This window comes from Arvicanthis niloticus, chromosome 2, assembly GCF_011762505.2.
Source record: "Arvicanthis niloticus isolate mArvNil1 chromosome 2, mArvNil1.pat.X, whole genome shotgun sequence".
Lineage (NCBI taxonomy): Eukaryota > Metazoa > Chordata > Mammalia > Rodentia > Muridae > Arvicanthis > Arvicanthis niloticus.
The window spans coordinates 21,235,435-21,261,669 of record NC_047659.1 but is presented as its reverse complement, the minus strand read 5'-3'; the positions used below and the strand labels follow the sequence as shown (position 1 = coordinate 21,261,669).

At 38.2% G+C, this 26,235-nt stretch overlaps 1 protein-coding gene across 3 annotated transcripts in view; it reads right to left on the bottom strand.

Moving 5' to 3' along the window:
* Kynu (kynureninase) overlaps nucleotides 1-19,851 on the bottom strand; it is a 125,939-nt gene extending 106,088 nt beyond the window's left edge. For all 3 annotated transcript variants that reach the window (XM_034495975.2, XM_076928699.1, XM_076928698.1), the window contains exons 1-2: nucleotides 19,693-19,851; nucleotides 12,813-12,994 (exon numbers count right to left, since the gene is read on the bottom strand). In XM_034495975.2, the coding sequence (XP_034351866.1) occupies nucleotides 12,813-12,981 (169 nt within the window). In that variant the 5' untranslated portion in view covers nucleotides 12,982-12,994; nucleotides 19,693-19,851. The remainder of the gene's footprint in view (nucleotides 1-12,812; nucleotides 12,995-19,692) is intronic.
* Between the last annotated feature and the right edge of the window lie 6,384 nt (nucleotides 19,852-26,235).

Below are 26,235 nucleotides of genomic sequence, written 5' to 3'. Positions count from 1 at the left end.
GTCTGTAAGTGTCTTTTATTCGAGGAGTCACCTCCTGTAGCAAAGGCTGGTAAACAAAAGGGATGCCAGAAAGCTGTAGAATGGCCAACCCTGGGCAAAGGCAGTAGCATGTAAAACTAAAGTCTATTTAACACAATGTCTATATAAAACAATGTCTATTTAACTTGTTCCTATAGAGTGCCTCTGTATTAAGCATTAAAAAAATTACTTAACAAATTATACAGCCTTGCTTTAGGAAGGCTTTCACTCAACCCAATTTTAAAAAAAAAACACAAAAACAAAACAAACAATCAAAACTCTGAGATGCCTGGAGATGAATGGAGTTACCAAGGTCACCTAGGACACTTTACTTTCTACTTAATGTGACATCTAATTATGGGAACAGAAGACTTGAGGAACTCTATTTAAAATGTTTTAATATTCAACAGTAAAACCCTTGAGAACAAAGTCTTTCCACTCCTCACACGGTGAAATGCATGTTGTTCAGCATATTGTAGTAAATCAAGTGGCTCATGTTAGGATCCAGGCGAAACGTTCTGCCCAGCTGTTTCAAGGTGAAAAAGACTACATTCCCAATACATTTTTAACTGAGTGGATACACAAGCAGAACCAGTAACAATCTCATTTCCAGCATTTAGCAGAAATTTAAAGAAGAAAACATGAATTAGCCTTATTATTAACACGGTTATCCTTATATTAATTTTGTTTGCTTTTATTCATGTGTATGTGTTTTTCTGCCAAGTATGTGGAAACAGATGCCAGGCACTTGCCCAAAGAGGCCAGAAGAAGTGTCAGATGCCCTAGTGATAGAGTTACGGGAGGTGGTGAGCTGTCCAATGTGGGTGCTGGGGACCAAACTTATGAAGGCCTTTATGAAGAGCAGCATGTGCTCTCAAACCCTAAGCCATCTGTCTGGCTGATTATCAGCATCATCATCATCAACAACAACATCATCATCACCACCACCATCACCAACGTGTAGAGAACAATAATTTTAAAAATAAAATGATTTTTGTAATGTATTTGTATGTTAGTGATTGAGCTCATTGGGCACCTGGTATGAACTTAGTATGTCTGAGCCACAGGCCTTCCTGTAGTCATCAACATTTAGTGTGCCTAGAGCCAATTGCACTCGGTTAGTTTCAGAAAGGTAAAACAGTAAAATTTATTTCCATGGAATTGGTGTTCGTTACTAGAATAAATTAGGATAAAAAAACTAGCATTCTTTAATGATTTTTCAGGACATGTTCTTTTTAAAAATTATTGTCCAGATTTGACTTTTTTTTTTCTGTGAGTTAGAGAATACCACTTTGTGCTTTGGAGATGTCAAAGTACAGAATGACACAAAAAGCCAAGCTGTCAAGCTGAGGTCCTGACTCGGGGAACATTGCAGGTCCCAAAGCTGCTTTGACAACACTGTTTCCGGACAGATTGCTGTGATCAGCCATAAGAGCACTCATGCTAATATTTTGGCCTGAAGGCATGGGGGAGGGGATAAAATAAAATGAAATATCTCAGTGAGACTTAACTCCAAATTATACATTATTTGCTTTGAAAGAATTCATATGTGACATGTCCTTCCCCATATGTATATGTGAAGACATGACACCATTAGTGAACAGCTATGTGAGTTTGGGGTGTTATTACAGAACAGTTCACTTAGAAATTATAAGCTAGAATTTTTTCTTTTTTGTTCTTTAATTTCTTTCTTCCTTCTTTCTATCCTCCCTTACTTCTTTCTGTCTCTCCTTTCTGTTTTTGAGACAGGGTATCATTATATAGCCATTTCTGGCCAACAATTCCCAACATACTATGCTGGTCTTAAACCCACAGAGTCAGCCTATGTCTACCTAGTGCTGGTGGTTTAAAGATGTGTGCCACCATGCCTGGCTCTAAGCTAACATTTCAGTTTTCAATGTACCATTGCATAGAGCATATGCAATGTTTAGCCTCACTTTGATAAAAATGAAGCGATATCTGATCAGCCACTGAAAGTCTGAAGGAAGGACATGTCACTATTCTAGCCAGCACTATGTCTGGCTCCATCTTGGTTCTTTCTTTCTCTCTCTCTCTCTCTCTCTCTCTCTCTCTCTCTCTCTCTCTCTCCCTCTCTCTCTTTCTTACCTTCTGGTTGAGCCATCCAATGTTTCTAAGGTTACCTTGCATGCCAAGAGTCATAAAACTCAATAGTGAAAATGATAAAAACTATCCCCTAGGCTACAGTGACCCAACAAAGCTTCGCATGGCAAACTGTGGCATACAGTTCCAAGGTAATATCAGTCATATTATGAAGCCAGGCAGGTGGATGATCACCATGACACTCTTAAGCCTCGTCTCTGTTTCCCTTTCCTATGGACCAAACAGTGAGACTGCTGTGAGCAAATGAGGATGCGTTTCAGATCACTGCTCCCACTTCTGCCAGTGTTACCGGTTGTTAATAAAGACCTTCCCATAGGAAAGGGCACATCTCCCTTCTTACAACCTCTTAGTTTCCTGGCTGCTGACACAAGGCTCAGAGTGTCCTCTCTCCATGCTGGGCAGCTTCCTCAGAAGCATAAGGAAGGACTGTAGAAGCAAAGTTCTGCATTCAGGAGCTTAATTATGGCCTAGTTTTGCCAATATCCCCTAAGCCCCAGTTACTATCTTCTGTGGAACAGCTTTTTTTTTTTTTTTTTTTTTAAATGTCCCTTGGCTCCTACAGCAAGAGTCATCCAGAAACTTGTGTGGTAGAAGGCTATTTGACCTGTCTTCCTTGCCTCCCAGGGATTTTGGACACCAGAGGACCAGGAAGTGAACAGCAGGGCCACCACACAATGTGAAACTGGAGGCACTTCTCATTCAGAACATCCTAAAACAGATTTTAACTCTGCTTAGTAATAGGCTCATGCCTGGGAGACGCCACCACACATCTTGACACTACCATTTCAGATGACTATGCCTTGTTCCCATGTCCACCTGCTAGCGCCTAGATGACGATGGTGCCAGGAACTTTTCTACTGAACTTGTTGCTAACTTGTTTTGCTCCCTCCCTAGTAACTGTCCAAAAAACCTATACATATGTCTCTTTCCTGCTTCTACTCAGGCTCCTCCCTGACTCTACTCTCCAGGACTAGAAGTATGACCCAGTCTGCTGGGAAACTTGATTCAAAATTTTGTCTTATCACTAGGACACAATAACTGTTTTAGAAAGCTGGGAAAATGTTGTATTTATTTTCAATTTTGTCTAAATTGAGAATTTCTTTCCATGTTTAAGGATTGGGAAAGAAAAAATTATGGGAAGCAGGAGTAGGAAAGGGGAAGGAAACAAATAAAAGGTATTCTGTCTTCAGAGATGCACAGTGTTTTTACAAGTTACCAGATATGAAATGGTTGCCTGTTGTGTTACAATCACTAGGTGAAAACCCAGATTGCACAGCTGTGCCTGTTTCCTTTATGCTTTGATTGTTTGGCGCCCTTTATTACCAGGCAGAGCCAGGCAGGCAATCTGAATTTATTGGATATGAACTGCCTAACTGTAAAATTGTTCCAGTCTTAATAATTGTGATACTAAAGCAACTGTCTTGTTATTACTGTTGGCAATATAGAACTGGATTTCAGTAGTCTGAAATAGTACCTATCTGGGACTTATGCTTATGTCTGTAAATCTGAGATCTCAGTCCTCTTAAGAATCGGGTCAAAACTTTAGTTGAAGATGGAGATGTCTCAGAAACAAAGCAATTGGCCAACAGCAGAGGGAAGGATTCCTTTCCTTCAGTTATCTAGTTGATTTAATTCTGAGGGTCAAACTTCCTAAGGAGCAGGTCTGTTCCTGGTCATAAAATAAAAGAGAGAGTGCTAACATATTTTACCTTAAAATGTTTTAAGATAAAGCTCATTCTTTTATATTCAGTTCAGGTATGGTGAGCATTTACTTTCTTTTGAACTTTGAAACACTTGGTTTTTTTGTATTTTGTACTTAGGTAGCAGTCAGATACAACTTGACATGAAGAAGCCCATTCAGCATGACATCGGAGTCTATGGTGCTGTGTCTCTAGTGGCTCCTGCTGAGGTTTGAGAAGTGACATCGGAGTAGTCAGTTCACCCTAATAGGCGTAAGTATCACTCACAGTTTTGCAACTTTCAAATGCATTTATAATTTAGAATGTTTTCAATTTCTGATAAGCTTATTGGGATCTAACTTCTTATTTAAGGGCTGTCTGTAGTTTAGGCTAAAATGTCGGAACTGGAAATATAACCAAAGTGTAAAGGAGCTTCAAGGTTTCATTCTATTCTTGGAGAATTCACTGAACTATAAACCCCTAAACCATGAGTTTGGTGGTCTGTCAGAACTCCAGGAGACTCCTACTCCTTTTCCTTGTCAGAGCAGATTTTTCTCTAAATAGTATATAAGGAAAGGCTGAGGCATTGCCATTGTTGGTTTGTTATCTGCTCACACCATCCATCCATTTTTCCTGTAGCTATGTGTCAATTCAGCTCAGGTTTCTGGGCCACATCCCTGAGGCAGAAAGCAATACAGGCATTTGCCAACTTTGCTCACAGCTTTCTTACCAGCAGAAGAAAGTTTCAGTTTCCTAGCAGCAATACAGGAAGCTGGGCCCTTGGAAGCTGGGTACTGTGCAAACCAACAAAAAAGAAGTTTCTTATGGTAGCCTTGCGTCTTCATCAAGACAAATCTTAAAACCAAAACTATCCTCTCTGAGTAGCAGGCATTTGCAAAAAGATACAATGGAGATGAGCTTCTGAATTCATGTTTTGCACAAAGATCTGGTGCTAATATGTAAAATGAAACCTGTATATCTGACTACACAGATTTATTCACATCATAAACACCCATGAATTGGAGTCTATACATTACTGAATAAAAGCTATATCTGTATTTAGTCTGCTAATGCTCAGAATGAAATGGGTGAATATCTTTGTGTATTTCTGAGTGGATTAATACTAACTTCACACACAATACCACCTTATTAAGTACAGTTAAATATTATTAGATTTCTTAATATTATCTTGCAGAAATTGATTATATATGTATATATAAGTTTTAAAATACAGCCTGCTGAATCCCTGTTGTGCTGCTTGTATGTACGTGTGTTTAGGGTTGCCCACTTGGGATTAGATAATCTAAGAGACAGAAGACAAGGACAACTATTGGATGATAGTGTCTTCTATATATGACAGGGAAGTGCACCTTTGAAACTTAAAAGTACAGTCAGCTAAACAATACTGATCAATGACATCACTTGGCATATCAGTGTGAATGGGGTAAATCTCACCTGGCTTCACACATAGGTAAAGAGCTATAGGCAAATCATGGCTACTAAGAGAGGATGGTTTTGGTTTTATGAGGATGCAAAACAGAGGATGCAAGGCTATGCCCACTTCAAGCCCTTGGGACTTAATCTTGAAAGAGGAAGATTGGGAAAATTATGCTTCACAACCAGATTTACACTCACAACTGATATAATCTTGTGAATGTTTAAGTCTATTAGTCTTCTTTGTGGTTTGGAAATTGTGGGGTGGAAGGTTCCTGAATAAAGGCTATATTTTGAGGACTTAAAAAGGATTTCCCTATATTCTTGAAAATAAATTCCCCTTAGAGAAAAAGATGTATAACTGTGGTTGTTTGAATGGGAACTTTTGAATGGCAATGACTCGCATAGGCCCACATATGTGAAAACTTGGTCCCAAATTTATGAACCTGTTGGAAAGGATTAGAAGGTGTGGCTTTGGTGAAGAACATGTGTCACTGTGGGTGAGCTTTGAGGTTTAAAGAGACTCATAACTTCTACTGTTTCTCTCTGTCTTGTGGTTTGTATGTCAACATGTAACTCTCAGCTGTCCGTTTGCTCCTCCATCATGAACCATAAGCCAAACTAAATGCTTTCTTCCACGAGCTGCCTTCGTCATGGTGCTTTATCATACTAATAGAAATGTAATTAGGACCAAACTCAAAGGAGAAAGTAGACCTTGTCACCACACTTGGGTGAAACCTTGGACTTTTGATAAATACATTTTCAGGTCCAACCTTCTGTCACAATGAAGAGTAAGGCCCAGACTGAACTGTGAGGAGGATGTAATGACTAGACAGGGCCATAAATGATCTTTAAGAAATATCCATCTGAACTGTTGAACTTGTCCACTACGCCCATCTCTTGAGATTTGTCAAAGACTGTCTTTAGCAGTTCATATTAGCACAGGGCTGGAGGGTTTCATGAGCTGAATATGTGAGGACAGAAATAAAGCTACTATAAATTCTCCTTAACTGAAGAGGGTTGGACATGAAAACTTATCTATCTTACATTCTCCCCAGTCTTTCTCATAAAGTGCATTCATAATCAAAGACATCTGTGGTTCCCTTTTTCTCCCTGTGATCACCGACCGGTTTGGTTCTTGATTCTTGAGAAATCACTGTAAACTCCAGTTTCCAATCTTTCAATTACATCTATAAAAATATATCCACTCTGTCACACCAATGATTTGATTAAATTAAACCTATTAAATAAAACTTCCTAACTACTGGAATACAAGGCTGGATTCAGGTTTTGTGTGGCAGAAACTGGTAAGCACTCTAATTTCACTGAATGCCTTTCTACACATGTGTTCCCCATTTCCCTTTTCCTACCCTGTTAATAGTTTATTTTTTCATGCCTATGCGTATAGTTTCATTTCCAGACTTTTTTTCCAGCACCATGTATAGTCCTTAATGTTCAAGCCTTATTTTCAAATGTTACCTAAATGTTGATAATTCTCAAATTTGTAGTTTCACTGTAATCCCAGCTGTTAGCGGTTCCCTAATTTTACTCTCACTTTCCTGGATAGTATTAGAATTGTTAGCTTGGCATGGTGACTGTTAAGAATGAAAATGTATGGCTGAAAAGATGGCTTGGCAGTTGAGAGTGTTTACTGCTTTTACAGAGAACCTTGATTCTTAGCACTCATATCAGGATGCTCACAACAGCCTGAAATTCTAGTTCCAGGTTATTTGATGCCTTCCATGCTGCAAGGCCACTTGCACGGATGTAGAGTCCTTAAACTAAACCAGCCTCACACAAATATTTAAATAAATCCCTTTTAAAATGAAGGAGGAAAAGACATTTTATTAGCACCTTTTCCCCTCAGTTATTAAGGGGACATGTTAGCTAAAGTCTGAGGTCTCCTCAATGAGGAGGACATACCCTTCCCTGTCTTCCCTTTGTCCTCATGTGCTTCATACCACAATGAAATTAGCTATCACCTGTCTGACCTCCATATCATGGCCACACATAGAAAAGCAGCAAAGGGCATTCTTTTTTAAATGGATGGCTAATTACATACTGCTCTTTAACCCATCCCATAAAGCTGAGCTGAGGCAGTGTCTGCTAACATGGAGTCTACTGTTCAATAAGTAGTTCAGGTTTGTCCTGAAGCCCAGCTCCCTTCCTCACCTCCATTACTTTTGCTTCTTTGGGCTTACTGACCCCTACTCACACTCAATATATACTACTCATGCTGTCTCTTTTCTTCCCTTTCTTTCTCTGTCTCTCCCTCCCTACTACCTACTTTCTTTCTTTCTTTCTTTCCTTCCTTCCTTTCTTCTTTCTTTCCTTCTTCCTTCTATTCTTGACTATCATCTGCAGACCAATGTCAACCATTAAGAACATCACCAGCGCAGTATAGTTTCATTATATCCATACTAATCTCTCAGAAAATGCTTGTAAAGCCTATTTATTTTGAAAAAATTCTAGTGCAAGTCTATACAAAGCTTACATCTAATAAAAATAAAATAGAAATCCATAGGTGGTTGTTACATTTTTTCCTTGAGGAACTTTTAAAATTAATGTCTATGTCAGCATATAAAGTAGTAGAGTTTATGTCAAAGTGTGGGCATTTCCCTACATAGATGTCAATCTTCTTTGTTCCCACTGGTTTCACCTTTGCTCTCCTCCCTGTCTGCTGCTTCCCTCTGACTACTTGTCTTCCTTCCCACACACTGTCCTGTAGAGGGATTGTAATCAGTCATATTCTGGGTGAAATGCAGACACACCCTTAGCTCACATCTTTAATCCTTCTTGCTGGAATACAGACACCTTCAATCCCAAACAGTGAAGGTAAAGTTAGTTTGTCAAAGGATGTACCATGTTTGAAAGTGATGTGTAATTGAGAGGCAGACAAAATGATGAATTATAGAAACATATGACAGAATAGGATCTGCCCAACTCTCAATGCTACAGAGAGAAAAGAGAGGCTACTTAAGAGAGAGCAGTGTTGAGGGAGGGCAGTTTTACCAGTGCAGTTGTACAGAGACAGGTTGAAGAGAGAACAAGCTAGACACAGGTGAACACAGAAAGAGGCAGAGAATGAGAAGGAGCCTGCAGATTAGAGCACATTGCCAAAGTTAGAATGAGGCCAAACAGAGCATTGTAGTCAGAAGCTAAAAGAAGCCAGTCAACATGAACAGGAGTTTTGAGCCAGAACAGCTGAGTTGACCAAGAAGCCAGAGTTCAGAAAGAGCTAGAAAGGGTGAGTTTATTCAGCAGTAAGTCTCAGAGGGTGAGAACATTGTAGGCCCAGATAATATTGTACAGAGGCTAGAAGTTTTCAGAACCAAGCCTATGTTAGCAGACAGAGGCAGTAAGCCTCAGAGATGACAATTATATCAGGCAAAAAAAAAGAAAAAGAAAAAAAAAGAAAAAAGAAAAGAAAATTTTACATAGTCTTCCTGCGGCTTTTTGACATTCCATCAGCCTATTTCCCCTTCCTTATGAACTCCTTCTCTCTTTTTTTAGCTTTAAGAAACCACACACAGTTCTGAGTCCACATAGAAGAGAGAACATGTGGTATTTGTGCTCACATATTTTATTATTTTGCTTAACACAATAGGTTATTTCCCGCAAATGTGGCTTTTTCATAGTTCTTTATGGTTGCATATCATCATATTATATGGAGCACATTTTCTTATCCATTCCTTTGTTGGTAGATATGAAATGCTGACCGAGTTTCTCGAACACTGTGGATGGCACAATAGATAAACAAAAACACATGGAGATGCAAGCATCTCTGTGATGTGCTGACTTAGAGTCATTCAGACATATAAGACAGAGTGGCAGAGCAGAGTAGCATGGTGGTTCTGACTTTGATTTTGAACACCCTCCACCCCATTCTCTCAGTTGCCACATCTGCTTACATTCCTACCTGTAGTGAATGAGAGTTTCTCTTTCCCTGCATATCCTCATCAGTATTTGTTGCTATTTAACTTTCCTCCTTCTTTATTCCTTCTTTCCTTCCTTCTTTCTTTCCTTCCTCCCTTCCTTCCTTTTTTCCTTCCTTCCCTCCTTCCCTTTCTCCCTCCTTCCTTCCTTCCTTCCTTCCTTCTTTCCTTCCTTCTTTTTTCCATCCTTCCTTTCTTCCTCTCTTTCTTTCCTTCTTTCTTTCTCTCTCTCTCTCTTTCTTTCTTTCTTTCTTTCTTTCTTTCTTTCTTTCTTTCTTTCTTTCTTTCTTTCCTCTTTCTGCTTTTGTGTTTTCTTTGCTATTAGCCATTCTTTCTGGACTAATATAGAATCTCAAGAATTTTTTTTTATTTTCAATTTCATAGTGACCAACGATGTTGAACACTTTTCACATATCTGATCATTTGTGTTTCATCTTTCAAGAAATGTCTGTTCAGTTCATATGTATCCCAGAATACATATAGCATATATCATACATTATATATTACATGTTAATAGTCAATTACAAAATATATTTAATAATAACTATTGACTAAAAGCAATCTGCTTAGTAAATCTAAGTGTTGTCATTTTTTCAGATCTGGAATATCTCATTAATAACAAATAGAGCACAAAAGATACCAAATTGCAAAAGCAACTCTTATAAACTTTTATAAAGAGCAATGCTGGTGGAACTACAGAACCCAGTGACAAATTATATTACAGAGCAACAGTAACAAAGCCAGCAAGGCAGTGGAACATAAGCAGACATGCAGACCAAAAGAGAAGGGCCTCAGAAAAAGCTCTAACACCTAATATTTGACAAGGGGTGTCACATATGTGAATGCATTTGATATATATGGGGTGTGTGTGTGTGTCTGTGTGTGTATTTATAAAACAAATATAAATCATGATTTTAGAGGAGATCTGGAGGTACAGGAAGAGTCAGAATGGGGAAAGTGGGGAAAATGATGTAAAACAGTGGACTAATATATGAAATCCTTGGTTAAAAAATGCAAAAATATAATTAAGGAAAGATTAATTTTACTAAGTATACTGGAGAAGTAGGATTTCTGTATGTGTTTTTACATGTGTAGTCTATAAAGCTGAAGCCTTATCTCCCAACCTACAGAGTGATCTACTCAAACTGCATCAAAGTAGACTCCGAACTTTGTAACTGTTTGGGAGAGAGCATAGGGAAAATACTTCAAGGCAAGAACACAGGAGTGGAGAAAAGATGGGGAAAATTTTTGGTGACTACACCTTAGATGGAATATTAATATCTAGGGATATAAAGGATTGCAAAAGTTGAACACCCAAACCATATATGATTAGATCAGTTAGTGCAGTGTTTTCTTATGATTCTAAGGTACAAACTACCAGAGTTGCAAATGGTGGCATACTCCTGAAATCTCATCACTCAGGTGGCTTGAGGACAACTGCCAGTTTGTAACAAGGCTACAGAGTAAGATCTTGTAGGCAAAACAAAAGGGTAAAATTCTTTCTACCACCAAGGATCCTGTTGCCTTCACTTTTCTAAGCCTTGCTGATTTGCCTTTGCTTTTTGTTGCTCAGCCTTTCATGTTCTTTGTGTCTTATGTTAGTCATTCAGAGTTACTTGCTAGGCCATTGCTCTGTGCTCTTGGAATACTGAATTTTTTTGGATGCATATATATTATGTAAATGTAACAAAAAGGAGATAGCACCATCATTTGCTCCTGAGTTTGGTGCAGTTTTGTTTGTATGGGAAAAACCGGAGCTGCTGCTTGGTTTCATTCACCTGCATCTCCATGGAGCATCTACCAGGGCGATGTCTCAGAGCAGAGCATCTTATGCTCTTCATAATTTTCTGTATTATAGTTCTCCTCATATTAGATATACTTTCAAGCACACTATAAATCACTACTTACTTTAACTGGTTATTCTGAGAAAAGTGAGTCAGATACAGAAATTGATAGTTGAATGGGTGAATCCTTAGAGAAAACCACACAGAGTGAGAATTAAAAAATGGAGATGGAATTGATCTATCTCCAGTATACCACCCTGCTTCGTCTAAGATAGGTGACGATGGCCTCAACCTAAAACTGTGATTAAATAATTCTGCCACCAAAACCGAGAGACAGAATTTTTAGTAAAGTCCCAGTTCATCCTCAATCTGCTGTTGAGGAAACCATGCTTTGTCTTGATAAACTAAAACTGGTTACCTTCTATTTATTATAACAAATTTACTGAATCAATTTATTGTCCCTCTTTTTATAGCCTTTAAGAATTAGCAATGAGTTAGCCAAGAAAGTCTGCTGGACAGAAACTCAAAGCAGATGTTATTTTTAGGGTAGGGGCAATGGTATCGACTCTTAAAGGATTATATATGCAATGCTAGTTTTCAAAAGGACCTTTTATTTTGAAAATAAAAATATTTAAAACATTATACACATGTATGAATACAGGTGCCCACACAGGCCAGAGATCTTGAATTTCCCTGAAGCTGCAATTATAGGTGGTTGTGAATCATCTGATATGGGTGCTGGGACTTGAACTCTGATCTTCTGGAAGAACAGTATGTGTTCCTAATCACTGAGCAAAAAAATCTTTCTGGTCCCAGAAATTTCTACTTGTAACACATAGGAAAGCGATATGCTAAAACCCACACAATAAAATTTAACATCTTATCTATTTTTAAGTGTACATCCTGAGGCAAGTATATCCATCCTGTAACACCTGGTTTGCGCTCATCTTTCTTTCCAGAATTATTTCTGCTGCGAGATATAGCAGTCACACACAAATGGATCCTTTAGGTGTCACAATTCACAGAGGGGTTCATAGAGTGTAAGCCAAGTGAGGGTATGTGACCCAATCCTACCCTGGAATAATGTGAGTGGGGCTATCAGATTCTGAGTATTTGAAATCAAAGGGAAAAATGAGGGAAGTTGGATTGTATAAATCATGTAAAAGTGACTGTAATTCATTCCAGCTAACCTTGTTGCCTTTTCACTGATGGGAAGCAACAGAGCTTCACATAAAATGCTTCATTTTTTTTTTTTTTCATTCCTGTGCTACCTATGTTTTAAAATAGGAGTTTTTCCCAAACAGAAGCGTTTGGGTCACTTTGTCATATTAGACATGCAGTGTGGTTTCCTGTACCTCTTACACTGATGCCTTTCCTTTTAGCATGTAAAGATAGCTATTCCCATAAACGCCTCCTGATACTCCCAGCCACAGATGCATTAGCTCCCAGACAAGCACCAGGCTATCATCAATGAGATGCCACAAAATAAGAGATGTTTTAATATCGCTTTGAAAAGGATTGCTTTGTGCTTTAAGTGCCTGGAACAAGTAAACGCCTCCGCGTATACTTTTCAATCAGCCGTCTTATTGTTCAGAGAAGTGGATGACAGCGTAAACACCCTGTGAGCATTATATTCAGAGAAGGATAAGAAACATAAAGAACATGAGGCTCAGGTAGGTGGATGGGTTGGTAGGGTAGCACCGAGGGCCTGCTGTTTTCTCAGAAACAATGGTTGCAGCTCTATTATGTAATGGAACAATGGCTGTCAAAGAATTATGACAGTCACATGTTTTAGCAGAAATTACTAAATCGATTTATAAAACATTTCCCAGTATTCTTACTTGAAGGCAGGTCCCGCATTTTGGGAATATAAAAACAGTCCCTAAAATGACTCAGTTTATCTTCCTCATCCAAGCGGAGAGCAACCCTCTCATCCGTTGGGTCACAATTGAGTTCAGCCGCGATGCGCCGCACTGCATCAACTGGTAGCTCAAGAGGCCAGGGTTCCATCCTAAACTGTTATCTAAGAAGGAAGTAAAACAGAAATAATGTAGCCATTATCATTGTTTTTTTTCTGCAGCATATCAGCCCTCTACAGAGTGTACCATTATTTTAAACTAACTTTCCTATTTTTTTTTCACAACTCCAGAAACAATAGAATTACAGCCAGAGGTGATGGTGCACACCTGTAATTTAGGAACTGGAAGGCTGAGGTAGGAAAATTACTGAGAGGTAGGCATAAGCCTGGGCTATGTAGGAGTGTCACACCAGGATGAGCTTCATACTGAAACCCAGCCCCCCACCCCCTAAAATAAAATGAACAAACATGCCTGGAGATAAGGCACCAACAGCAAAGGTCCCTGCTGCCAAGTCTGAGATCCTAAATTCCAATCCTGTGACCCATGTGATGGAAGGAATAATAGAATTCCTTGCCTTAAACCTTATCCTGAGATTCTGTTATACAAAAAAAAAAAAAAAAAAAAAAAAAAAAAAAAAAAAAAAAAGAAAGAAAGTAACATAGAAAGAAAAATAGTAACAACTTAGAGATGCTTGAAAATCCTGTGTTCAGTGTGCTGACACAACATGGAGGCAGAGGCAAATCTCTGAGTTTGAGGTCAATCTGGAATATGTGGAAATTTCCAGGCCAGCCAGTGGTACATAGTGATACATTGGTTAAATAATCAAAAAGCTCTAAGGCTGAAGTGGTTTTGTTGTTAATATTGTTGCTTTTTAAGTGTGTGTGTGTGTGTGTGTGTGTGTGTGTGTGTATTTTGTTTGTTTGTTTGTATCAGATATGTGTAATATCCACAGAGGCCAGAAGATGGTATCTTTGGAACTTGAGGTACAGAGTTGTTAGTCATATAGGTGCTAGGTACTGAGTAAACAAGTACTTAGTCTCTCTAGCCTTCATTCCATTCTTATCTGAGAAAACAGACTACAAATTCATTTTCTTCTGATTCTATTTAACTATTTTACTAAGTTTTGAGAACGAAGATATGTTTTTTTTTTCAAAGTACAAACAGCTAATTCTTCATGTAACATTTTACAACTGTGGATAACTTAAAATTTAACACTTTAAAACTTAAACCTTAGTGTATATGCACATGATATTGACGTGAAGTCAAGTTCTCTCTGAATGTCATCTTTTCCTCCATATGATACCTGAACAATTCAGCGACCTGGTCCTTCTTGACCACTTCAGAGGAAGCAAGATCCTGTCGTGTTTCTTGAAACCACATTCTACTGTTTCATAATCGTGTAGAACTCCACTGTTTCAGGAAGCTTACATAACCTTTCTGAAAGGCGTTTGAAGGATTATTATTTATTTATATTTTAAATTTTACTTCATTATGGGAATTGAACTCAGGCCCTCTGGAGGAACAGACAGTGCTCTTAAACACTGAGCCATCTCTCCAGCCCCTCATTAATTAGTATAGAACATATATAATGGATATGGAATCATCTACACTCCACAGAGCATGTGTGGCCTCTAGAAGAAAACTACATGGAATCAGTTTTCTCTGCACTGTGGGTCTGAGAATTTGGGTCATCAGGTTGTACAGCAAGCAGCTTTACCAGTTGATCTATGTCACTTGTCTGATGGTGGAGGTTTAATCATGTTTTAAACTCATTCATTTGTTGTTTGGATATTGAGTTAGAGAGGTGTTAATGATAACCACTCCTCTTTAGACTTTACTTGATTTATACATGGAAGTTCTGTTATCTTCAACGACATGTTCCTCTGCTTAAGCTTTTAAGACATATACCTGTCATATACCCCCCGTCGTGTGGTTTATGACACTGGTGGAGGAGCAGGCTATAAAGCTGTGTCAATTCTTAAGAGAGCTTATGCTTTATGGAAAAACTGGAGAGCAAATGCTATAGTAAATGTTGTAGACAATTTTATAGACAAGAGGACTGGATAATGGGATGCAGTTGACATTTAAGTGAACAACCTTAGTTGGGCCATGTGGGGTGTTGGTGAAGAACTGAAATTTGAAGGAAGATGACAGGAACTGAATGGTCCAGGACAGGAGAAGACCTTAGCCTGGTCAACCAATACCTTGTTGAGTTTATTGAAGAAATTGTGAGGTAGACAGGGGCAGATGATAGTCATGGAGGACTTCTGTGACTGACAGGCTTTGAGATACATGCTGAAGAGAACATGTGATTATTTGGCACAACCCTGAAGGATTCTGAGTGAACCAATGATATTACACATATTCACATAAAATGAAAATCACTATGTAATGCAAAATTATAAGAATTTGTCAGGGAGCTAGAGAGATGGCTAAGCAAGTAAAAGTATTTGCTGCATAAGTCTTTCAAGCTGAGTTTGATTCTCAGAATCCAAGTAAAAACATAGACGCCCATCTGGAGTCCCAGCAGTCCTGCAATAAGATGAGAGGTGGAAACAGAAGAACTACCCAGAATTCTTTGAGACAACTATCTTAGAGTGTGAGCGTGACAAAAAGAACAAGTAAACCTATGCCTCAACAACTTGAAAGGAGAGAACCAACTCCCAAAAGTTTTTCTCTGACCTCTAGACATATACCATGACACATAAGTTCCTGCAGTGATGTAAATAAATCACACACACACACACACACACACACACACACACACACACACATACACACACACACACACACACACACACTTACTAATAGTAGGAATAAAGAAAATTTTGAAATGTTAAGGGATTTTAAAAAGAAGAATGTGAGTTCATGATACATCTGATAATGATAATGTAGACAGGGTGGCAAAGGTTTTTCTTTAGTGTGAGAATTCAGAGTCCTACATAGAAAATATCTTATGTCATAAGCACCAGACATCTAGGGGATGATGATGCCACATCATCTGAGTCTGCAGTGTGGAGTGTGAGTAGATTTGTTTTCACAATCCACTAAGCTGAATTAGAAGCTAATGGGTGCTGTTCAAAACTGTCGTGGAGGAGGTGTTCTAGTTGCTCTGGATCGTCTCCCCTTCTTCTTCTATTCAAGCCCAGGCAGAACAGTGTTGGATGACAGCTGAGATGATGACGTTCTCAGCATCTGATCATACTGCCATCGCATGTCTTTCTCACAAGACTGTCCATCTCCGTGAATTTTCTCACTCTATATATTCTTTGCCGAAAACATGTTCCTTTTATCCCAATATGTTCAGATCTCAGGAGCTTCTCACTGCCCTAAATCAAATGCTACATCTTTGTTCAGGTCTGTTATGTTGTCTCTGCTAAAAGTAGTCTTTCTTCCTTTAAGCATCAGTAACCTTAAAAAGCATACACCTTATAATAATGGATACATCCTGTCTGGTACTATGCTTATTTAGGTATACATATGGATGACAAAGATAGAGCATGCTTGCTGTGCCTGCATTTTGATTTAAAATTGCTTGCTATCTGTTACCTTCTGATGATGTTACCTTCAGAGATGACTATGTCTCTCCCTTGGCTTCACCAGTTAGTTGCCTTGTCACATTTGGTTAGACCTTGACTGAACACTTTACCATGCATTGCTGTAAGTGATTTGTTGCAACTCTATCAAGGCAATGCATATAGTATTTAGCTGAGCATAACACCAAATTCTTCCAGGAATATCAACTGTGATAGACATTGATTCATTCAGGTAGAAACAGGATCATGAATTTCAAAGAATCAGAGAGAAGCTATGAAATACTGGGGCTCAAGAGCAGATGGTCACAAGAGAGTCATTTTTTTTTTTTTTTTTTTTTTAGTTTTACAGTAAAACAAAGCATTGATTATTAAAGCATGAAAATTGATTCCAACTGCAAAAGTCACTGAGCTGTTGTAACTGAACAGTGATGATTCCTAAAAAATATAGGCTGGTCCTGTGTTGAAAGTCACAGAACCTTGCCATGAAGTGAGCTCTGTGCAAACCTCCTGGAGCCTGTTGAGGGCTGTTCCTGAACACCCTGGGGTGTTCTTTGGCCTTGCTGTGGGGCATGTCCCTACCACAGACCTGTTATAGTGTGTTCTTGCCAGCTGTGTTAAAGTCTATTTTGTTAGGGCTGCATTCTGTTTAATTTCACAAGCTAGTTACACCATTGCTATCAACAGCATTGTTTCTGTAGGTTTTTCTCTAAATCAAGATGATAGCTGAGTAGAAGTAGCCAAGCAGTTCAGTGAATTGTGTGAGATGAAGAATAACCTGCTCTTAGGAGGATGTGCCTCTCTCAGTCTGATCACAGGGCACACAATTAGAGAAGCCATTATAGTGAAACTCAGAGCCAAGAGTTTGCCTTGTGTTTGGGATGTTAATTAGAGAGCTTTACTATTTCTTTGGGGGGGGGGGGCAAGTACATGCTGAGTGCGATTATTTCAATTCTTAGATTTCTTCCTGTCATGTCCCAAGCAGCCCTCCATTATCTCCATAGGAGATAATGCACACTGCACAATCTTCTGAGGCCATATTTTAACTTTGCTATCATTCCTTCAGTCTGTGAAAGACTGGTGCAATACCCACACATGAAACTAAGGAGTATCTGCTTCTGCCTATAATCTCAGCACTAGGGAGACTGAGACAGGAACATTTCCTTGGTTTCAACATCACCCTGACTTCATGACAAAGCAAGTGAACAATGTACATCATGTTGGGCATGATGGCACATTTCTATTATCCCAGTAATCTTCCTGGGAAAGAGACTAAAGGATTATGAGTCTTGACTACATAGCCAGACCCTATCTGAAACAAAGAAAGAAGAAATGTATTAGTATGCCTGCATCAACATCTAGTTCATCCTTGTAATAGTACAGAGGAGTTAGAGTTACTTATCTTGAAGTACAATGCATTCAAAAGTGGGCTCTGAGGCCAATACAATGTTTGTAGGCAAGTGTGTCTGAGAGCGCAGGGCAAACTGGACCGCCCTTGAGAAGGCATGTAGTCAGACCCACAGAGAAAACCCCCTGCTCAGAGAGAGAAAATCCCCTGCTCACGGCAGCCTCTCAGTTCCTTTTATTCTGTTTTCTGAGTTTTAAAATCAATGGCTTTCAATTGTTCTCCTTTTCTCTGTTTTCTCTTTTCGATTCCACATAAACTCTGTACAGCAGAACAATTTATTTCCTTTAAAACAAATACTCAGGGACAGAGCATCATGATACAGCCTTGGCTTATCTGCAGTCCATGAATCTGCTTCTTAAATCCTGTGCCTGCCTACAGGCACAGGCCCTTATGCCTTTATAGTAAAATCTAATCCCTTCAGTCAAAACTGTAGCTCTTTACACTTCCGGGCTTGTTATAGTGGAGCTAGGAGTAGATACAGGGTTCTTCCCTGAAATGGTGTTTCCTTCTGGGGTACCCCTCTGTGCACAGGGTCCAGCAGGCTGTAATGCTCATTCAAGGCCTTTGCCTCAAGAGAGAAAACTGATTAGTTTCTACTAATTGCTGCCTAATTTTGCATTCATACCACCAGCTAAGACAATTAGTGCTTCACAACATCATTTTATGCCTTGTTTAGGCTTATCATTTGCAAGTAAATTGACATGATTTGTTGAAAATGAAGACATTAACTCCTAGCTTATAATAACTGTCAAATTTCATATTTTATGTATTTAGCATGCTTTAATTTTACAAGGGTAAACAAACATGCCATGTGCTGGCGTGCAAGTCATCTAAACACTCTTTGGTCATTGTTATATAAAATAGAGTTCAATTTAACTTTTTAAAGGAGACTATGGTTAGCATCGAGTCACATTCATGAGGTATGCCCATAATAGTTTTAAATATAAGTGTGTTTTGATGGAAATCGATTTTGTCCTCAAATTGTACACTTGAAATTTTGAAAATGACGTCTTTGCGATTTTATTTATGTAGCTGCATTGTCACAGGTGAAAGGTTGTTCTTAATAAAAAGCTAATCAGTTGTAACACACACAAAATAACAAATTAGAGATCTCCTCCTGGCCCTACTGGTCTAAGGTCAACCAGCTCAATAAGTGACTCAGTGTTTAATAGTTAATCTTTACCCTGCAAAGGGTTATTCCCACCTAGAAGTGAGGAAATTGGATACCATGTTCAAAGTTTAGAAGTTGGTAAAGATACATTTATAAAATGCTGTGCTTCACTGAGGGAAGTAAAAAGTTAATATACATGTGCACAATGTGTACTTCTTTTAGGACTGTCATTGAGAAATACGTGACATCACAGTACAAACAGCCTTGCTGATCAGTAGACGATCCTGGAGTTTGTCCCCACATTGCTAAAGTCAGGAACGCTGGGAACAAAAAACTGTTTAGCAAATACTGAAGAAAAAAAAAATCTATTCTTAGGCAAAATGCTCTGGAAAAATAAAAGGGGAAGAAACTCCCCTCAAACAAATACACTTTCACTTCTCTAAACGCTAACAGCAGCGCAGGACAAACACACAAAACCAGAAATCAGAAAGCTCCTTTCAACAAGGCTTTTCTTTACCTGGGCTTGTGTTTTACAGTCATTTGAAACTGCAGTAAGTGCCAGGCTAACCTGTCTGACTGTAACCTCATCCAGTTTCTCTATTCTGGGGTTAGTGGTGCTGGGTTTAAGGGAGACCATGTCGGTTTTGTTTATGATGATAATTTAGATAGGAAAAAAAAAAAAAAAAAACAGGAAAAGAAATCCTCAAAGGACTGCACCGTATTAGTAGAGAGAAGTTTCATTTGGAAAAGAACACGAGACGCGAATATCCATTTCTGTGCAGAGCCTACCATGGCATCCTCTCTGCTTACCTGCTCCAATTCAGATCCAGCAGGGCCCTCAGTTTCCAGTACCTTCCCAAGTGGTGCCCGAGATTTCTTTGTCCCAAGCTAGCTGGACTCAAAGAACAGATCAGTTTCCACCCTGTGGTGAATTTGCATGTCAACTTTAGTTCCTCCTACCCAGTTGAATCAGGTTGCAAATTTCTAACCACTGACAGAAACTACGCAAAATGCTGCACCTCCCCCAACCCCACCCCAGGTTGTGGAACATCTGGCTCTGCTGACAGCTTCTTCCAATTCTTCTTTGTGGATTCTAGACCCCTGCAGAGACTTCCTTGACCTATGTTTAGCTCTGCCGTGAGCATTGTGTCAGAGAGCTGAACTCCAAAAATCTGCACTTATTTCCAATCTGTGCTCTGAAACATCCTAAACCCAGAGGATTGCCCTCTTTGAACTCTGGACAAATTTCTCCTGGATTTTGAGACAATGAACCACTGATCAGTTTTGATTGCGGGGTTTTTTGACTTATAATGGATACAGTTTTTATACAAAAGTTTAAAATAAACTGTGTGTGGTGGTACCTACCACTGATTCAAGCGGTAGGCCCTTAATGGCAGAGGGCTTTGCTGCAAAAGAAAAAAATAATATAGTCCATCAATTCCTCGAAATATTTTATTGCCTAATAAATGGAATTTTAAATTTCCGAGGTCATAAATTTTGATAGTATGATAACCACAGAAAGAAGAATTAGGGCTTGGAAATCCAAATGATTGAGAGCCTGGGAAATCTCATTAATGCTAATTATTTCTGTAAACGCTGCTCCTTGAGGGACATTCACATTCTGCTTAGTTTATCTCTCCTGGCCTAACCTGAGCTTGGGTCTTTTGAGAAAAACACTATTAGGCATAAAAACTAAGACCCAATGTTTTCAGAATAATGACTAGAGAAGAGATTGCCTGTGTTGAGGAATGTTTTCTCCTGCGCCTTGCCTAAGCCAATGGCACATCGCTGAAGCAGCAAGGCCTTCTTCAGTCCACTCTGTGTGTCTTCACTGTAATCCTGGACAAGTTACTGAACCGTGGCCCAGGCTCAGGCTCCTATCTACCTGATAAACAGAAAACACATCTTTCTTACAAGACTATTGAGACAGAAAAACAAAGCAAGGGAAAAAAAAAAGAAAAAAACAAAACAAAAAAAAAAAAACCACTGTGCTGTGACACAGAAATCTATTTGACACATTCTTTTTCCTCAAATTACCCAGGCAAGTCTACTGTCCCCAGCCTCTAGGAGAGGGCAATAGAGGCCATGAGGTTACATGGAGATAATTTAATGACCGCTGTTAAACCCATAAACTACAAAATTCTCACTTGATTCAATAGGAATCATAAAAATGTGAATCCAATCAAGAAATCTAAAGCTTATAATATATCTAATATTATAATATATATAATATAATATCTATATTATAATCTAAAGCTTATAATATATTTATTCATTTCCTATCATCTAGTGTCTTGTATCATTAGAATTTTGGAAAGTTTGGTGTCCTCTTCAGGAGAGAATGCCATATCCCCTTACTGACTAGGTCTGAAGAGCAGATATATATATATATATATATATATATATATATATATATATATCACTTTATGATATGCACGTGCCACTTTGGTATAGACAGTTAGAGCAGGAAAAATCTATTGCCTTGATAGGGAGTCTTAGCTTTCCATCCCATTATCCAGAACCAGGGGGGTTTTGTTTGCTTAGAGTTGTGGAGTGCTAGCTGCTCTGGACTGTGGTAATCATGTATGTCTAGCTGGACTCTAAGCAAGTCATAGCTCTGGTTATATCTTGGTATTCTAAATGACATAAATCTGAACCAACCAATCTTGATTTATGACATTTGACTCCTCATTCCATTAAGAGTCATTCCCTTGTGCCTATTCCTACCTCATGCATATGTATAGCCTCTTGGCTTCATGGATGCTGAGGGTTTTGGTTGGCTTTGAACTCAGGAGCTTCGACATTTGAGATCTTACCCTGTTATATAATACTTTTTTATTTTCTGACAAACACAAACATAAACACACACATATATTTATATTTATATATATAGTATATTGTATATATACAATAATAAGAACTATCATCTATCTATCTATTTATCTATTTATCTATCTATCTATCTATCATTTACCTACTTATCATTTTTCTGTCTTTCTGTCTATTGTATACCTTCTAATTCCAGATATCTTTAGTGTTATACAAAGGAATATGTTTTTCAAGTTCTAGTCTGTTCTATGACATACAATTTGACTTCATTATTTCACAACATTCCTTTCTTTTCTATCCATCCCCATATTTTTTTATCTTTTTTTTGACCATTAATCTTTAACTAGAAGTCTTATTATAATTTTGTAACTACTAGGCACTTTCTATTTCTGTCTCATGAATGCATTTTTGGAAATTTTCTCTGGCAAGGCTCACCATGACTTTTTTCTGCCTATTGCATTCCCTCAGAAAAAAAATGACACCTTTACCAAATTTTTCACCCACTTTCTTTCCCTTATGTTTCTGCCTATTCACAGATGAAAACTTTGGAAATCTTTCTCTTCTTTTTTCTTAAAGTACATTCCTTTAGGACTTGGCTAAAGCAGCTTAGTATTTATCAGACTTTCTAGCAAGCAACTCCTAGACTTCAAGAAACTGTATCTAGGGTTACAAGAGACCAGATGTAGGCCTAGTTACCCTAGTCTGTCATTATCGTCTATCTTCTCAGCATACAGAGATGGCTATTGATGATAACATTGCTTCATTTAATGTTCTCAGTCTTCACACTCTCTATTTTACTCTATGTGGTATCTTTTCTGATTCACTGTTTATTTCACTTTTTTCTCAAACCTTTTAGCAGAGTTGTAAAGAGTATTTTAGGATCAGAGCACATGCTTAGCACACTTGAGCACATGGATTCAATTCATGACTCTCAAATTATTTTTCATAGAGCATGCTCATGAGTAACATATTAACTAACTCTGTACATGTTCTAAAATGTATTTTTGTTGTCCAAATGACTACATGTTATTGTATATTATGCTGGGATAATTTTATTGCCATTCATTTGTAGGCGATATTCCACTTTCCTCTGGGTAAATGTTAAAAGGAGAATTCAGGACTAGCTTTGTTGATTTTGCCTATAGGTTTATACTATTGAAGTTCACAGTACAGTTCATGAACATTTAAGAATAGGCTTATATTCAACTATTTTCATTATCTTCCCTGCTTAGAAATAAGTGAGCACTTTAATTCAAATGGCTTGTAATTCCTTTTTGGAGTAACTGAGGGTTACATGGCATTGTGTTTTCCACACATACCACTGAACTCAACATTACTCTTCTGATAAAAAGAGTTGATATGGGTGATGGCATCTGATGATTAGCTGAAACAAAACTTAGAATCAAATGGGAGAGTCTCATTAAGGCATTATTTATACTGGGTTGATCTGTGGTCACGTCTGTGGAGTATTATCTTATGTTAATTTCTCAGACCACTGTGAGTGGAACCATTCCCTAAGCAGGGGTGCTGCACTGCATATAAGGGTAAAGAAATTGAACTGAGTGTAAGCAAACAAGGCAGGATTCATGAACTTTTTCTCTTTGATCTTAACTGAGGATATAAGAAAAGTAGCTGATTCTAGTTCCTGACTTCACTTCCACCTTGGGGAATTGAAACCTGGAATGATGACTCTAATAAACTACCTAAGTTGCTTTTGGTCAAGGTATTTTACCAGAAATGAAACGAAAACAAGATTGTCTTATAGTCTTTTCGACCCCGATAATGTTTCATTTCAGTGTCCTTTTAACATCTGAGACCAATTGACAGTTGCTTGTAAAACATTGCAGGATCTTCAAAGAGCTCACCATACTTTACAAAAAATGCCTTATTGCATAGCGCTAACCCTTGAGTGGCTTAAGGATCTTGAAGAAAAATGAAAAAGAGGTTAAGAGGATTTTAAAGAAGGTACCTCTGTGAACAGAAGACAGTGTCAGAAACCATAAGGTGTTTGAATAAATAACCTTGTAATAGAGGTAAGCTATCTTTCTATGAATTAAGCAAAGAGTCTCACAACACTCCCAAATCAAAAATGCTGTTGCTAGTGTTACTGATTAAAAGCTGGAGCCAGACGATAACACTGTATTGCTGAATCCACCACATGATTTGACTGTGTGACATGGAGAAGATAAGATAGAGTTTCAAGCTCCCTGGCATTTATAGTGTCAGAAGCACTGTAATTGCTTACAAGTACAATCTTGCTTGTTTGTGGACACTGTGGATGTGACATTAACAACTTGCCAAGCAAGATACACTCACTAGAGCAATAATAGAATAACTGTTATGAGTCCTACCAATTGCTATTCACTTGGACTTTTCTGTAGAAGGAACTCACATACTGTATGGTACACCAGAGCAAAACTCTATGGCTACAGAGGTCATATGTGGCTACAACTGCTAATGTTTTGTTAGATGGTTGTGACATGTCTATATGACACCCTTTTAGAGATTTTTGCATACCCATAGATCATTGCTGGTCTCAGCCTCTGTCATAGAGGAAGCATTGGTAACAAAAGCTTGTATGTCCTGATTGCTTATCACAAAGATACACAGCTAATCAAACTTTTGGGGTATTATAACCTTGTGATTATTGGAATTCATCTTCCAGATCTTAAAGAGACTTCTTGAAAATATTTACTAACTACTACCAGTGACTAGTTTTCTATTTTAGCTCTTTGTTGGATGTCAACATAGAGATTGACCTGCATCAAATATTTTTTATTCATCTCAAATATACTGATTCCCTTCAAGATACTGCTAAATTCAAGGCCAAGCTTACCATATGAATCTAAAGTTCCAGCACCTTTCCTTACCCTGAATATTTTTCCCTCCCTTCCTCCATGCATATGCACATATATTTAAACACACAAATGTCCAAACAAGATTATATCTTATTCCTTGAAAACATACTCTAAGTGATTTAGCCTGACCTTCGTATATCCCCTTAGATAAGGCAGAAAACTTATATTCTGTGAGACAAAAAAAAATTTTCAAGAGATTTTCATAAATTTCTATCTTCCCAGGCTCCAGACAACTAAGGGACCAACAGTCAAATTAACAACACAAATTAAGTCCCAAGCAACTTATTCTACAAACTGGCACAGCTAAGTTGATATCAGTCAGATAGAGCAATGTTTTATATTATTTAAAAATGAAAGCAATGTTCAAACTTATGCACATGAAGAATGATGGAAAAGGGGGTAATAAGAGAGAGATATAAATAAGTCTGGCTTATTACTTACATTTCTGTTAAAAAAAAAAAAAAAAAAAGCTTACCAAAACAGACTTACAGAAGAAAAAGCATACTGTGACTTCTGATTTAGGAGGGCTAGATTCTATAATGGCAGGGAAGTCTTCTAATGGCAGTGGAAGTAGACAGTAGACTGGTAACATTTTTCTGCACACAAAGTAAGCAGAGAGAGAGGAGGGAGTTGGGGGAAGCAGGAACTGGAGCAATACAACTAAACCTTGCCCCAGTGTTTTATTTCTGCCTGCAAGGCTACACACCCTAAGGTTCCCATAAACTTTCCAAACAGTGTGACCAACTGGAGACCAAATACATGAACTTATGTGGGACATTTTTCATTCAAACCACCAGAGTTGTTGATCTTTAATATTAGTAGCCTATTTTATAGACTATTTTCTATGTAAAATTGAAGTCAGGAGAACAGGGCCCATGCAACATTTGTCAAGGATAATAAAATAGCATTGACATTCAACATAGTTTGATCCAATGGAGGGAAAGAAAATCTGTGACAATGACAGTCTCCATGATTAAATAACATTGTGAATGTTGGAACTCATGCATGTAGAGAGGTTGGGTACTTTTGCTATTCATACACCTTGGTGTCCATAAGCCTGAGAAGAGACTTTGAAAATGACAGGTTCCGAGAGCTGCATTTCCTCCAGGAAGGTTTCATTTTATCTGTAGTAGCAAGCACACTTTCTATGCATTGCTCTTGGCTCCATGAGTTTGGATCTTGGAGAAATCTATTTCTCCTGTGATGTAAAGTACAGCATGTAAAGGCAGCAAAACCATGGATTTCACCTATGATGAGCTCCAATTCAGAATGGTTGTTTTATTTGTCTCTCTGTGTCTGTCTCTGGATTGGTCTGTCTCTTTGTTAGCATTTTTGGATTTTTGAGACAATGTTTGTTATGTTACCCAAGCTGGGCTCCAAATTGTAATCTTCCTGCCTTAGATTTCTGGATGCTGGAGAAATCACCATGTACTACCACATCTGGTACAAAGTGTGAGATTTTAGATAGAAGCCACGAGAAATAGTTCTCAAATACCAGTGTTTCAAAATTATGCAGATTTGTGCCCATCCATATTTTTTTTTGCTAGAGAGTCAGCAACCAACTTTCATTAACCTTTAGTGACCTTATTGATCACTCAATACTCTTGTGTTAACATTTTTTGCCATTCTTTGTGTAGACATCATTTCAATGCATATAATTCCTTTT